Genomic DNA, 16,524 nt, shown 5'->3' with positions numbered 1-16,524 from the left:
AGCATATTATGTTCGGATTATCACAGTCCTGTGGTCTATGTCAGATGATATGTACTAACACCAAAACCCAACTGATGGGATACGCACACGCCAATATGGAGAAGGAAACACCGCGCACTATTCATCAAATTTATTTCATTTAAAACAGAAAAAAATTAAATAATTCAAAATAAACAGCAATAAATAAGAAATAAGTTATGCATTATATAATCACCAAGAACTGGTCTGTTTTATCCCTCCCTTCCCCCTCCCTATTTTATATTAAAATACCCTTTACCCCACTCCCACAAAAAAAAAAAAAAAACTAGATTTGACGATAAAATGGCGGAGACTTTTCTCTCATGAGGAACAAAATTATTTACACTTCTGGGAGATTTCAGATACTGTAAACATATACCTTCTTTCCGAGCTGACGTGAGCCGCTGATTGGCCAGTTGCGACCTCTGACCTTTGATATGCAGTTTTGGACCGGCCCACTATGGGGCTGAGGCCCTCACCCCACAAATGATAATAACTATGTAAAGACCTTTTTATTTCCTCCTCTTTCCCAGCGGGCGGCCATACCCTGTCTCGGTGGTCCTATGGTTTACCTAAGCGGCAATGTACGAGGGGGAGGGAGCTGAGTAAAGGTGCGCCCGACATGGCGGTATCAGTACACAATTTCTAGTGTGATGCGCAGGGATTTATATATATTTTTGCGATCTTTGCACCATTGAAAACATTAAATTGCAGTATAATATTAGCTTTCAGGCTGGGGATTAAGTCTCAGGTCAGTAAAGGGCCAACTGGAACACAGCAGAGGCAGCCATTTTGTGTGCTGAGGGAACCAGCGTCCCCCATGATGCAATAACGTCAGTGAAAAGTTTTGGCTTCTTTGCCTTCAACTTTCGTGCCCCCCATAGGCCTTGTGTGACTTTGGCATTCATGCAGTAGAGGGAACCAATTTGAGAATGCCTCTGTATGGTCGTCAGTTCCACGTGAATGAGCCTACAAAATGGCTGCCTCCGCTGTGCCTCCCTATGTCCAGTTTTGTCCGGGAGCACTGGCACTGCTGGGAAACAGTAATGGCTGCATGTGCAGTCGCATTTCATGGGGGTGGCGCCGTCCCTCACAATGTCCCCATACTCTCATGTAACTCGTTTATGGCGGACGTGCCACCACATGATGCCCACATGATCTTGCGATCGGACTTTAGTGACCACAGAGAATGACTCGGGGCCTCTACTTCCTAGCGGACATGTTCCTGTAGTGGTGTTCCGTTATGCGCCACCTCTGCATATAATCCGGCATATCGTGCCCCGCGTGGCCACAAGCTTTAATAACACCCGTCTAAACTGTGCCTTAGGCCACCTAACCCCAAAACGTTACTGAGAGGCTTGTGGCTGCGAAAAACAGGTTCCGTTCAGGGTCGCCCAGGACAGGAGGTTAAATAAACACCAGCCAAATGTAAGGTGGAGATATTGCACTACGCCCTCCGACATATCTCTATTTACACAGCAGCTCTCACTAAATATCAGCGCGGGGGGAGGAATTGGCAGTCGCCATGGGCGCGCCACCACCTCCCCGGTATTCTCTGTACCTGCATAAAGTCGGGTTGTGTGTGCGGAAAGGGTGTATGGGGGGGGAATCAGTTCTCGCAGGAAAGAAATCTACAGACAATATTATCGTTCTCCAGAACCTGTGCCTTTCCAACTACACGAAATCTCGCTTTGCGGCGGACGAGCCGCCATTATTATTTTGTCTTTTTTTTTTTTTTTTATATATAATTTTTTTTTTCTTTTTCCAATTTTTGCTCAACGTTAAAAAATAAATCCAGAGCCCATTAGAGAAGGCTGGAAGCGGCACAATAGGCCCAGTCCGCTTCTGTGACGTGTGCAGATCCAGGAGTGTCCCAGTCCTCCACCTCCAGGGGGAAGGTGGGGCGAGGAGGAGTCCGGAGATCCTTGCTGGTTAAGAGTTGGGTGATTATCAGATTCAGCGGTTTTAGAGATTTCCCCTGAAAAAAATGTCCTTTCTTGGTCCAGCAGCAGAAATAGTTTGGAGTTCTTTACGAGGTGTGAAGAGAAAAAGGGGGAGGGTCTGGACCCAGGATCCCCTCATAACCCCCAAATCAGGTGCACCCCTGAAATGAAAATCAAACAGGAACAGGTCAGTGATTGGTCAACATCCAAACCTAGAAGCTGCACGTAGCAAGCATCTGACATGCCTTATAACCCCCCTTCCTCCCATCTGGGCTTGAATCCTGGGGGAGGCTTGGTGTAATGACGTCTACAGTGGTGGAACATAGCAACAGTCCTATGTCAGGACTGGTAAACCATTAGAGAACCTCTGCAACTGCCTAAGGCTTCCATTATATCAGAAGGGAGGGTGGCCATACTGGTTTCTTATGGGTGTCACCAATAGTTCCTCTCTTTGGCTTTATTGAACACCCAACCGCCATGCACTCCTAGCCGCGGCTATCCGAGTAGCCATTTAATTAACTGCTAGGGCTACTGCTGTAGTAAACACTATCGGGGGATATTTCCACGGAGGAAGAGGACGCACATCATGGATGGCTCCATAAAAGTTCCTGAATGGTTTCTGGCCTCTGCATTATTTTTTACACCCTTGCACAGAGTTCCCCAAACATGGGCCCTTATTCTAATCGGCTCGGTACGGCCCGCGTGCGGCCGTACCGCCGATGTTTTCTCTCTGCACATGCGCAGAGGTCACTCTGCGCATGTGCAGGGGAATTCTCCGTGTTAAAAATTTAGACGCCGCAAAGGGGGCGTATAGGGGCGTGAGGGGCTTCATCCCCTCATTTCCCTATGTGTACGCCCCGCGTTTCATGGGCGTTCCCATGCAAACGCGGGGCGTACGCATGGTAATGAGGGCATGACGCCACTCATGGGGGCGGAAAGCTGACGTCGCCGGATGTCAGCTTTCAGCCCCCATACAAGCTACCACACGGACGATTGTCCGTGTGGTCTCAGCTTGCGGGAGCTGCCGCGGCGTGCGGTCCTGCCTTCGATGGTCGTCGACCATCGAATGCAGGGGGCAGCTCCCAGCATGGTGGAGGCGTACGCCTCCACCATTTTCGTGCGGTTCGCCAGCCGTCCGTGTACGGACGGCCGTGGCGAACCGTATGGTGGGCGGGGATTCGTCTGGTGCGGTCGGAGCCGCATATGCGGCTCGACCGCACCAACCAGAATAAGGGCCATGGTCCTCAAGGCCCCCAGGGTTTCAGTATGTCCACAGCTCAGCACTGATGGTTAATTTGGAATGACTGAGGTACTAAGTCACCCGTGGCCAAGCATGGGTACCTAAACCCTGGACCGTTGGGTGACTTGAGGGCTACGTCTGGGAACCTCTGCCCTTGCATGCGCTAAGTCATATAATTGATAAGACGATGAAGCATGGAGAGATATGAGGCTGGCAGCAGTCTAGGGGCACTAAGAGCAGATGGCAGTGCCCTTTGATTTATTGGTAGCATCACCCAGAATTCAAAAAGAACCAGATGCATGAGGAGAACAAGTCACAGGACAAACACCCCATTCACAGGAGATGCTGCTGGAGATCCACGGGGCCAGGCGTGGGCCGAGGGGTGACCTCTAGATGCAGCATCCCACAGCTGACTAGGCCACACCGGATGAGCTGTTTATGTATATGTCCAGCCACAGAACACTCTACAGTAGGCCTGGCCTAGGGTCCAGTATAGGGATAGGTTCCTCCGCACACCATTGTCTAATACCTGGACTATATTATACAAGTATAAACATATAAAGGGCAGTCCATGCTAGTCCCATTCACATGTCCTAGCATCCCGCCGCAGTCCAGAGGAGAAGCACTTCAGTACGGATCAGATATGGTCAACACAGTTATGCCAGGCAGTGATGCTGAGGTGGCAAAGGTATGCCAGGCAGTGATGCTGAGGTGGCAAAGGTATGCCAGGCAGTGATGCTGAGGGGGCAAAAGTATGCCAGGCAGTGATGCTGAGGGGGCACAGGTATGCCAGGCAGTGATGCTGAGGGGGGCACAGGTATGCCAGGCAGTGATGCATAGGGGGCACAGGTATGCCAGGCTGTGATGCTGAGGGGGCACGGGTATGCCAGGCAGTGATGCTGAGGGGGCAAAGGTATGCCGGCGGTGATGCTGAGGGGGGCGCAGGTATGCCAGGCTGTGATGCTGAGGGGGGCACAGGTATGCCAGGCAGTGATGCTGAGGGGGGCGCAGGTATGCCAGGCAGTGATACTGAGGGGGGCACAGGTATGCCGGGCGGTGATGCTGAGGGGGGCGCAGGTATGCCAGGCAGTGGTACTGAGGGGGGCGCAGGTATGCCGGGCAGTGATGCTGAGGGGGGCGCAGGTATGCCGGCGGTGATGCTGAGTGGAACACAGGTATGCCGGGCGGTGATGCTGAGGAGGGCACAGGTATGCCCGTCAGTGATACTGAGGGGGGCACAGGTATGCCAGGCAGTGATACTGAGGAGGGCACAGGTATGCCGGGCAGTGATGCTGAGGGGGGCACAGGTATACAGGGCAGCAGTGAATTATAGTGCAGGTGAATGTACCAGAGGAGAGCACAAGAGGGCCACATGTCCCAATGGCTCACAGGCTGAAGGACATGTATAGTGACATACAGGAAGGAGACAATACATGCACAATGAAGGGCAATAGCAATATGGCTGTTATAATGATTGGGGGGATATATACACCATTGCCCAGGGATGGCATGCACCCCCATACCTTCCCCTGCCAGCATATGCAGACTGGACACAGCAGTAATGGCGCAGACGCCATGTTCCTGCACATACGTGCTCGCTACCACTGCCGGTCACTTCCTGTCACCAGGACACCCTGACACAAGCACATTGTGATCGCAGCCGCCTGTGCGCAGTCTAGCGATCCATTGTGCAAACATCGCCCTTTATTCTGTAGAAATAAGGCGCGGACCTCTGAGCGCTCTAGGTAATGACAGAACCCTGCCCGTGTCATGGTGCTGGCAATGACCGGAACTGGGCGCTGCACTTGGTATGAGAGTTTTTGTTGACTTGTTAAAGAGTAAAGTAATTAGAAAGTAATAAGAATGGCACAAGGCCTTCATCCTGTGCAGTACCAGCAGAACCCAGAGGGGGTGCTGTACTGGCCTTCATCCTGTGCAGTACCAGCAGAACCCAGAGGGGGTGCTGTACTGGCCTTCAACCTGTGCTGTACCAGCAGAACCGTGAGGGGGTGCTGTACTGGCCTTCATCCTGTGCAGTACCAGCAGAACCCAGAGGGGGTGCTGTACTGGCCTTCATCCTGTGCAGTACCAGCAGAACCCAGAGGGGGTGCTGTACTGGCCTTCATCCTGTGCTGTACCAGCATAACCCAGAGGGAGTGTTGTACTGGCCTTCATCCTGTGCTGTACCAGCATAACCCAGAGGGAGTGTTGTACTGGCCTTCATCCTGTGCAGTACCAGCAGAACCCAGAGGGGGTGCTGTACTGGCCTTCAACCTGTGCAGTACCAGCAGAACCCAGAGGGGGTGCTGTACTGGCCTTCATCCTGTGCAGTACCAGCAGAACCCAGAGGGGGTGCTGTACTGGCCTTCATCCTGTGCTGTACCAGCAGAACCGTGAGGGGGTGCTGTACTGGCCTTCATCCTGTGCAGTACCAGCAGAACCCAGAGGGGGTGCTGTACTGGCCTTCATCCTGTGCAGTACCAGCAGAACCCAGAGGGGGTGCTGTACTGGCCTTCATCCTGTGCTGTACCAGCATAACCCAGAGGGAGTGTTGTACTGGCCTTCATCCTGTGCTGTACCAGCATAACCCAGAGGGGGTGTTGTACTGGCCTTCATCCTGTGCAGTACCAGCAGAACCCAGAGGGGGTGCTGTACTGGCCTTCAACCTGTGCAGTACCAGCAGAACCCAGAGGGGGTGCTGTACTGGCCTTCATCCTGTGCAGTACCAGCAGAACCCAGAGGGGGTGCTGTACTGGCCTTCATCCTGTGCAGTACCAGCAGAACCGTGAGGGGGTGCTGTACTGGCCTTCATCCTGTGCAGTACCAGCAGAACCCAGAGGGGGTGCTGTACTGGCCTTCATCCTGTGCAGTACCAGCAGAACCCAGAGGGGGTGCTGTACTGGCCTTCATCCTGTGCAGTACCAGCAGAACCCAGAGGGGGTGCTGTACTGGCCTTAATCCTGTGCTGTACCAGCAGAACCGAGAGGGGGTGCTGTACTGGCCTTCATCCTGTGCAGTACCAGCAGAACCCAGAGGGGGTGCTGTACTGGCCTTCATCCTGTGCAACCTGTACAGTACCAGCAGAACCCAGAGGGGGTGCTGTACTGGCCTTCATCCTGTGCAGTACCAGCATAACCCAGAGGGAGTGTTGTACTGGCCTTCATCCTGTGCAGTACCAGCAGAACCGAGAGGGGGTTCTGTACTGGCCTTCATCCTGTGCAGTACCAGCAGAACCCAAAGGGGGTGCTGTACTGGCCTTCATCCTGTGCAACCTGTACAGTACCAGCAGAACCCAGAGGGGGTGCTGTACTGGTGCTGTACTGGCCTTCATCCTGTGCAACCTGTACAGTACCAGCAGAACCCAGAGGGGGTGCTGTATTGGTGCTGTACTGGCCTTCCAACCGGCCGGATACAACACTGAACTGTCTGAGAATGTGGCAGGAGGAATTGGGGCAAGGGAGGGGGAGACGAAGGACAACTGATTATGGAAGGTGGTGTAAGTGTAAGTTCAGGGTGCACAGACCACATGGAGCATTGCCAGCACACAGGGAGGGGGGCACATACAGTACACAGTTACAGATGAATGGGGGGGTGGGGGACACAGAAGGAAGAGTATCACAGAGTTACAGCTATCAGTTGTGTTATATCTGTGATGGTGGGGGGCAGGTGAACCCCTTTATCAATGCAGCCCCAGAACGGACAGAAACCAATGAATGCCTTATGGGATAACCTCAGCACTGTATGATCTGCGCTCAGTGTCTCTGCAGGCCATGGCATGGGGGCAGCTGCTTAAAGGAACCAATCACTTACGGTGCGTCTCACATTAATCAGCAAGTTTGGACATTACTTTTAGAATTTATATAGCAGCCATTTATTGTAGTTTTTGTCACTTTACATCCTGTTGCTATCACTGATTGTAATGAGGCTTATTCAGAAGATAGCAGGTCAGGTCGCATAATAATCATTTGTTCATTCATTATACATGAGGATGCATTGATAAAAAGGCGTCCCCTGTCCGTTACACAGCACCCAGGACAGCCTAGACAGACAATCATATTTACACAGCACATAAATTCCAGATTCACAGCACTCCATGCATCCTAAACATCACGAGACCTCCCTTGGAGCTGCTCCTCAGGGGTGGGGCTTGAGGATGGGGAAGGGGAAGGCAATTAGGGGAGGAGTCTCAAATACAACACGGTCATTCCAGTGGATGCAACTTACAAGGGGTGGTGCTACGAGTCCCAGGGCAGCCAATGGACGCTAGGTATACATCAAAGCGACAGAGTCGTCTCAAGATTTCATTGGGCCCTGGCACGAGGTGGGCGGGTTTCAAGCAGCAGAAAAAGAGAAGCTTTTTTTTTGGTCATCTGGTTAATATATCCTTTATTTATTTTTTACATAAAACTCCTTTTGTTATATATACCTAGTCCTGTACTTTATTTATTTAAATGTACACAAAGAATAATTGTTCTGTAATCCTGATTCATTAGCAGTAATCATTCCCTATACAGAACACGTCTCTGGACTGTGCACAGGGCTGGGACACCGGTGCGCTGTGTAATGTTACCAACATCATTCTATGTAGCAGCTTTATCTCATTTGTGGTAGACAGGGGGGCATGTACTAAGACGGTAGTTCTATTGCCCATAGCAACCAACCAGAATCTACTTCTTATTTATTTAGCACCTTCTAGAAGATAATAGATTAAATCTGATTGGTTTCCCATAGCAACATCCCATCTTTAATGAAACTCCCATCTTAGTAAATAAACCCCTTAGGACGTAGTTGACGATTTTCCAGTCCCCCAGTCTGTGAGGTGCAGAGGGTAGCTCCGGGAACTTGCATCGGTCTGCATTGTAACACTGCAGACACAGCGGCACCCTGGTGACATCATTAGATCTCATGTACTAGGCTTACAGTACTTTGTGACATCACTAAATCATATATTCTAGACTTGAAGAATCCTGGTGACATCACCAGATCTCACGTACTAGGCTTACATTACTTTGTGACATCACTAAATCGTATGTTCTAGACTTGAAGAATACTGGTGACATCACCAGATCTCACGTACTAGGCTTACATTACTTTGTGACATCACTAAATCATATGTTCTAGACTTGAAGAATCCTGGTGACATCACCAGATCTCACGTACTAGGCTTACATTACTTTGTGACATCACTAACTCATATATTCTAGACACAAAGAATCCTGGTGACATCACCAGATCTCACGTACTAGGCTTACATTACTTTGTGACATCACTAAATCATATGTTCTAGACTTGAAGAATCCTGGTGACATCACCAGATCTCACATACTAGGCTTACATTACTTTGTGACATCACTAAATCGTATGTTCTAGACTCAAATAACCCTGGTGACATCATTAGATCTCACGTACTAGGCTTACATTACTTTGTGACATCACTAAATCAGAATGCTGGTGACATTACCAGATCTTATGTACTAGGCTTACATTACTTTGTGACATCACTAAATCATCTGTTCTAGACTCAAATAACCCTGGTGACATCACCAGATCTCACGTACTAGGCTTACATTTACTTTGTGACATCACTAAATCATATGTTCTAGACTCAAAAAAGCCTGGTGACATCACTAGATCTCATGTACTAGGCTTACATTACTTTGTGACATCACTAAATCATATGTTCTAGACTCAAAAAAGCCTGGTGACATCACTAGATCTCATGTACTAGGCTTACATTACTTTGTGACATCACTAAATCATATGTTCTAGACTTGAAGAAGCCTGGTGACATCACTAGATCTCACGTACTAGGCCCACAGTACTTTGTGACATCACTAAATCATATGTTCTAGACTCAAAAAAGCCTGGTGACATCACCAGATCTCACGTACTAGGCTTACATTACTTTGTGACATAACTAAATCATATGTTCTAGACTTGAAGAAGCCTGGTGACATCACTAGATCTCACGTACTAGGCCCACAGTAATTTGTGGCATCACTAAATCATATATTCTAGACTCAAAGAACCCTGGATCTCATAAACTGGGCTCAGGCTACTGCCTGGCATTACTAGATAATATGTTCTTGGCTTGTAGAGCCCATCTCTCATCACTAGATTACATGTACTAGGCCCAGGGTACTTTCTGGCATCACCTGATCACATGTACTTTGCTCGCAATAGTTTAGTGAACCACTAGATCTTATATTCTAGGCTTGTAGGACCCTGGTTACACCACTAGATGACATGTAGTTGGCTCTCGGTAATTTGCTGCGACAATAGATTACATGTTACAGGCTCATAGAACCCTGGTGACATCATTAGATCACATGTACCAGTATCACGGTACATTAGATCACATGTTCTATGTTTCCATATTATCCGACAAAATGGCAATTATCTAGATTTATGGGATCGAATCCGATCGGATAAACAAGTTCATGCTACCTTCTAGACTCATAGTTTTGGGTGGTTTTATTTAATGAAGGGTTCTAAGTTTTGAACCCTCAAGCGATCATGAAGTTCTAGCATCATAAGTTCTAGAGGATTGCTGCTACCACCTAGTAAGTTCAACAGACTACTTAGGTTTCTAGGTTCCCTAGCGGCATCTGTCTCCTCTTTTCTCTTTGCCCACTGCACCAGAGGTCGCTGGAAATTAAATAATGACACCGAAATGAGGACAACTGGCTATGAGAACAGAGACTGACGATCCAGGAGACAGATAGGACACACACAGGGTGAACGAAGACCACACTCACAGCGTGACAACGAGAAGCACTTACCAGGCTCCTCACAGCAAGCACCTTCAGAAGACATCCCAGCAGATTTCTAGGTGTCTACTAGGTGTTTGGATGGTGTCTGCTGGTGTTGCAGATGGTGAGGAAAGGGGGAGGGGAGCTTGGTGCTACATTAAAATTCTGCCTAACCCCCAAATCTCCTCATGATGGTGACCCTTTGGTCTCTGCCTGGATCTGCTGTGTGGTCTGTGTGTTGCTGCTGTCTGCCCCAAGACACAGCTCGCCATGACTGGTACCCACCTGAACCCCTCAGTACGGTCGGTTAGCATCTTTTGGTCGCTTTAGTTGTACTTTCAGCCTCTTCATGCCAATCTGGAAACCGTTCATGGCCTGAATAGCAGCCTGGGCACTGCCGGGATTGTCAAAACTTACAAAGCCTGCGGGTCAATGATGAGAAAAGAGGTCAAGGATCATCCGGCAGTGTTCTCTCTGCTAGCTCGCTAGTCGTGTGGGCAAAGGCTACGAGACATCATGGCGGCCACACTGCGCCAAGGACAGGTCGGAGGTCGCACTCACCGAAACACTTGCTCTGATTGGTGGCTCTGTCTACAAACACTTTGGCGGAGATAACATTTCCGAACGGGAGGAACATCTGCAGAATCTCAGAATCTGTGAATTCCTGGGGCAGGTGGTAGATAAATATGTTGCAGCCCTCCGGACCTGGGACAAAGGGACACAGTGATGTCATGTGGAGAATAGCGCAGGGTTTGGCGAGTCTGTTGGTGGTTGGGGGAGGTGTAACTCACCCTCTCTCTGTTGCTGCTGCTGTGGAGGCTGCTGTTGTAACAGAGGTGGAGGCTGGGTAAACGCCGGACTCACCAGACCATATGCCGCAGGGTAAGCAGCTGTAAAGTGTCCAGAGACAGGAGATATTAGAACAGGAAGTGCCCCTGTGTATATGTACCCCAGCATGTTTTAACCCTTGCCCTCCAGTATTGTGCATACCCAATGGTGGGTTTCCCACAGACGTACCTGTATAATGCTGCATGCCAGCATAGGCCTGTTGTAGCGGGTCTAGCTGGGTGACTGGGCTCTGTGCTGCGGGAGAAGGACAGTGCGTTACATGATTAGGTGGTCTGTGGCTGGTAATATGTCTACACGTGGCACTCAGATACTGTACATGCCAGTGTTACCTGGGTATGGGTGTAAACCATTGGTGTAGATAGCCTCCGAGGTGGGCTGTACGCTGCTCTGGGTGGGGACTGCGCTGTACCCATTCACTCCCAGTGTGGCAGGGATGGCGGATACTGGAGTGGCAGCGAGTGTGGGGGGTGTACTGGTACCTGCACAGATGATAAAGGTTGTAGTATGAGGTAATATTACATTCTGCCATTATACTTCTAATATCACAATATATAATATTACGCTTCTATCAGGAAATGTTCTGTTACATCAGAATTCCCTCCTAATCTTATAATGACAGAAATCCCTACTCTCCCCTAATCTATGTGCACCCAGAAATCCCTACTCTCCCCTAATCTATGTGCACCCAGAAATCCCTACTCTCCCCTAATCTATGTGCACCCAGAAATCCCTACTCTCCCCGAATCTATGTGCTCCCAGAAATCCCGACTCTCCCCTAATCTATATGCACCCAGAAATCCCTACTCTCCCAAAATCTGTATGCACTCAGAAATCCCTACTCTCCCAAAATCTGTATGCACCCAGAAATCCCTACTCTCCCCTAATCTATGTGCACCCAGAAATCCCTACTCTCCCCTAATCTATGTGCACCCAGAAATCCCTACTCTCCCCTAATCTATGTGCACCCAGAAATCCCTACTCTCCCTTAAACTATGTGCTCCCAGAAATCCCTACTCTCCCCTAATCTATGTGCACCCAGAAATCCCTACTCTCCCCTAATCTATGTGCACCCAGAAATCCCTACTCTCCCCTAATCTATGTGCACCCAGAAATCCCTACTCTCCCCTAATCTATGTGCACCCAGAAATCCCTACTCTCCCCTAATCTATGGGCACCCAGAAATCCCTACTCTCCCCTAATCTATGTGCACCCAGAAATCCCTACTCTCCCAAAATCTGTATGCACCCAGAAATCCCTACTCTCCCCTAATCTATGTGCACCCAGAAATCCCTACTCTCCCCTAATCTATGTGCACCCAGAAATCCCTACTCTCCCCTAATCTATGTGCACCCAGAAATCCCTACTCTCCCCTAATCTATGTGCTCCCAGAAATCCCGACTCTCCCCTAATCTATATGCACCCAGAAATCCCTACTCTCCCTTAAACTATGTGCTCCCAGAAATCCCTACTCTCCCCTAATCTATGTGCACCCAGAAATCCCTACTCTCCCCTAATCTATGTGCACCCAGAAATCCCTACTCTCCCCTAATCTATGTGCACCCAGAAATCCCTACTCTCCCCTAATCTATGTGCACCCAGAAATCCCTACTCTCCCCCCTAATCTATGTGCACCCAGAAATCCCCACTCTCCCAAAATCTGTATCCACCCAGAAATCCCTACTCTCCCCTAATCTATGTGCACCCAGAAATCCATACTCTCCCCTAATCTATGTGCACCCAGAAATCCATACTCTCCCTTAATCTGTATGCACCCAGAAATCCCTACTCTCCCCTAATCTATGTGCTCCCAGAAATCCCTACTCTCCCCTAATCTATGTGCACCTGGAAATCCCTACTCTCCCCTAATCTATGTGCACCCAGAAATCCCGACTCTCCCCTAATCTATGTGCACCCAGAAATCCATACTCTCCCCTAATCTGTATGCACCCAGAAATCCCTACTCTCCCCTAATCTATGTGCACCCAGAAATCCCTACTCTCCCCTAATCTATGTGCTCCCAGAAATCCCTACTCTCCCCTAATCTATGTGCACCCAGAAATCCCTACTCTCCCCTAATCTATGTGCACCCAGAAATCCCTACTCTCCCCTAATCTATGTGCACCCAGAAATCCCTACTCTCCCCTAATCTATGTGCTCCCAGAAATCCCGACTCTCCCCTAATCTATATGCACCCAGAAATCCCTACTCTCCCTTAAACTATGTGCTCCCAGAAATCCCTACTCTCCCCTAATCTATGTGCACCCAGAAATCCCTACTCTCCCCTAATCTATGTGCACCCAGAAATCCCTACTCTCCCCTAATCTATGTGCACCCAGAAATCCCTACTCTCCCCTAATCTATGTGCACCCAGAAATCCCTACTCTCCCCTAATCTATGTGCACCCAGAAATCCCTACTCTCCCCTAATCTATGTGCACCCAGAAATCCCTACTCTCCCAAAATCTGTATGCACCCAGAAATCCCTACTCTCCCCTAATCTGTATGCACACAGAAATCCATACTCTCCCAAAATCTGTGCACCCAGAAATCCCTACTCTCCCACGTCTGTATGCACCAAGAAATCCCTATGCTGCCTCTATGTGCACCCCTCTTTCCTACATTCTCTGTACTCAGAACTCACCTCCTATCCTACTCTCCCCAAACACAAGACTCTCTCCTCTGTCCTCCTCTCTATACTGAGAACTCTCTCCTTTGTCCTACTCTTTCCAAACTCAGGACTCTCCTCCTATCTTCTGTCATACTTTCTCTATACTCAGGACTCTCTCCTCTGTTCTACTCTACACATATTCAGGACTCTCTCCCTGTCCTACTCTCTCCATACTCAAGACTCTCTCGTCTGTCTTATGCTGGGTACACACCAGGACGACTAGGGCCCGATCCCCACAATCTAGATCCAATTCCGATCAATTGGATGTAGATTGTGTGCTGATTGGGCCCTTTTCTGACCTGGTGTGGACCGATACCGATCCGATGCGCGGTCCCGCGGGTCGGTCGTTATTGAGATCCTACCTGCTGCAGGTAGGATCTCAATGACGACCATACAGCCGGGTGCGGGTCGCCATCGGATCGGACCCGCTCACGGTGCACATCGTGAGCGGGTCGTGCCCCCCCGCGTCATCGTGAGCGGGTCGGACGAGACACTGACGACCCGCTCACGATGTGCATCGTGAGCGGGTCGTCCTGGTGTGTACCCCGCACTACTCTCTATACTCAGGACTATCTCTTCTGTCCTACTCTCTCTATACTCAGGACTCTCTCCTCTGTCCTTCTCTCTATACTCAGGACCCACTCTTCTGTCCTACTCTCTCCATACACAGAACTCTCTCTGTCCTTCTCTCTATACTCAGGACTCTCCTCCTATCCTCTGTCCTACTCTTTCTATACTCAGGACTCTCTCCTCTGTCCTACTCTCTCCATACTCAGGACTCTCTCCTCTGTCCTACTCTCTCCCTAATCAGGATTCTCTCCTCCTCTCTCTATATTCAGGACTATCTCCTCTGTCCTTCTCTCTCCATACTCAGGACTCTCTCCTCTGTCCTTCTTTCTATACTCAGGACTCACTCTTCTGTCCTAACCTCTCCATACTCAGGACTCTCTCTGTCCTTTTCTCTATACTCAGGACTCTCTCCTCTGTCCTACTCTCTCCATACTATAGACTCTTTCCTCTGTCCTCTCTATACTCATGACCCTCTCCTCTGTCCTACTCTCTCCCTAATCAGGACTCTCTCCTCCTCTCTCTATATTCAGGACTCTCTCCTCTGTCCGACTCTCTCTATACTCAGAACTCTCTATTCTGTCCTACTCTCTCCATACTCTGGACTCTCTCCTCTGTCCTTCTCTCTATACTCAGGACTCTCCTCCTATCCTCTGTCCTACTCTCTCTATACTCAGGACTCTCTCCTCTGTCCATCTCTCTATTCTCAGGACTCTCTCCTCTGTCCTACTCACTCTAAACTCAGGACTCTCTCCTCTGTCCTACTCACTCTAAACTCAGGACTCTCTTTTCTGTCCTTCTCTCTATACTCAGGACTCTCCTATCCTCTGTCCAACTCTCTCCATACTCAAGACTCTCTCCTCTGTACTTCTCTCTATACTCAGGACTCTCCTCCTATCCTCTGTCCTACTCTCTCTATACTCAGGACCCTCTCCTCTGTCCCGCTCTCTATTCTCAGGACTCTCTCCTCTGTCCTATTCACTCTAAACTCAGGACTCTCTCCTCTGTCCTTCTCTCTATACTCAGGACTCTCCTCCTATCCTCTGTCCAACTCTCTCTACACTCAGGACGCTCTCCTCTGTCCTACTCTCTCTATACTCAGGACTTTCTCCTCTGTCCTACCCTCTCTATACTCATGACGCTCTCCTCTGTCCTACTTTCCATACTCAGGACTCTCTCCTCTGTCCTACTCTCTCTATACTCAGGACTCTGTTCTTGTCCTACTCTCTCTATACTCAGGACTCTCTCCTCTGTCCTTCTCTCTATTCTCAAGACTTTCTCCTCTGTCATACTCTCTCCCTAATCAGGACTGTCTCCTCTGACTTTCTCAATATTCAGGACTCTCTACTCTGTCCTACTCTTTGTATACTCAGGACTCTCTCCTCTGTCCTACTCTCCATGTACTCAGGACTCTCTCCTCTGTCCTATTATCTCCATACTCAGGACTCTCTCCTCTGTCTTTCTCTCTATACTCAGGACTCTCTCCTCCGTCCTTCTCTCTATACTCAGGACTCTCTCCTCTGTCCTAGTCTCTATACTCAGGACTCTCTACTCTGTCCTTCTCTCTATTCTCAGGACTCTCTCCCTAATCAGGACTCTCTCCTCTGACTTTCTCTATATTCAGAACTCTCTCCTCTTTGCTATTCTTTGTATACTGAGGACTCTCTCCTCTGTCCTATTATCTCCATACTCAGGACTCTCTCCTCCGACCTTCTCTCTATACTCAGGACTCTCTCCTCTGTCCTACTCTCTACACTCAGGACTCTCTCCTCTGTCCTGCTCTCTCCATAATCAGGACTCTCTCCTCTGTCTTTCTCTCTATTCTCAGGACTTTCTCCCTAATCAGGACTCTCTCCTCTGACTTTCTCAATATTCAGGACTCTGTCCTACTCTTTGTATACTCAGGAATCTCTCCTCTGTCCTATTATCTCCATACTCAGGACTCTCTCCTCTGTCTTTCTCTGTATACTCAGGACTCTCTCCTCCGTCCTTCTCTCTATACTCAGGACTCTCTCCTCTGTCCTACTCTCTATACTCAGGACTCTCTCCTCTGTCCTACTCTCTCCATACTCAGGACTCTCTCCTCTGTCCTTCTCTCTATTCTCAGGACTCTCTCCCTAATCAGGACTCTCTCCTCTGACTTTCTCTATATTCAGGACTCTCTCCTCTGTCCTACTCTTTGTATACTCAGGACTCTCTCCTCTGTCCTATTATCTCCATACTCAGGACTCTCTCCTCCGTCCTTCTCTCTATACTCAGGACTTTCTCCTCTGTCATACTCTCTAAAGTCAGGCCTCTCTCTTCTGTCCTGCTCTCTCCATAATCAGAACTCTCTCCTCTGTCTTTCTCTATATACGCAGGACTCTCTCCTCTGTCCTTCTCTCTATACTCAGAACTCTCTCCTCTGTCCTACTCTATATACTCAGGACTCTATCCTCTGTCCTACTCTATCCATACTCAGGACTCTCTCCTCTGTCCTTCTCTCTAT

General features: G+C 49.2%; 1 protein-coding gene across 2 annotated transcripts in view; it reads right to left on the bottom strand.

Annotated features, from left to right (window-relative positions):
- Nucleotides 1-223: 223 nt before the first annotated feature.
- The window catches only part of LOC146050496 (CUGBP Elav-like family member 3-A), a 79,467-nt gene continuing 63,166 nt past the window's right edge, over nt 224-16,524 (bottom strand). For both annotated transcript variants that reach the window (XM_083167541.1, XM_083167540.1), the window contains 6 exons: nt 11,132-11,281; nt 10,971-11,036; nt 10,745-10,843; nt 10,515-10,658; nt 10,239-10,375; nt 224-2,122 (listed from right to left, as the gene is read on the bottom strand). In XM_083167541.1, coding sequence (XP_083023667.1) covers nt 10,248-10,375; nt 10,515-10,658; nt 10,745-10,843; nt 10,971-11,036; nt 11,132-11,281 — 587 coding nt within the window. In that variant the 3' untranslated portion in view covers nt 224-2,122; nt 10,239-10,247. The remainder of the gene's footprint in view (nt 2,123-10,238; nt 10,376-10,514; nt 10,659-10,744; nt 10,844-10,970; nt 11,037-11,131; nt 11,282-16,524) is intronic.

This window comes from Crinia signifera, chromosome 12 (assembly GCF_055691185.1).
Source record: "Crinia signifera chromosome 12, ASM5569118v1, whole genome shotgun sequence".
Classification (NCBI taxonomy): Eukaryota; Metazoa; Chordata; class Amphibia; order Anura; family Myobatrachidae; genus Crinia; species Crinia signifera.
Note: the sequence above shows the minus strand (reverse complement) of the source record. Positions and strands in the feature narration are given on the sequence as shown.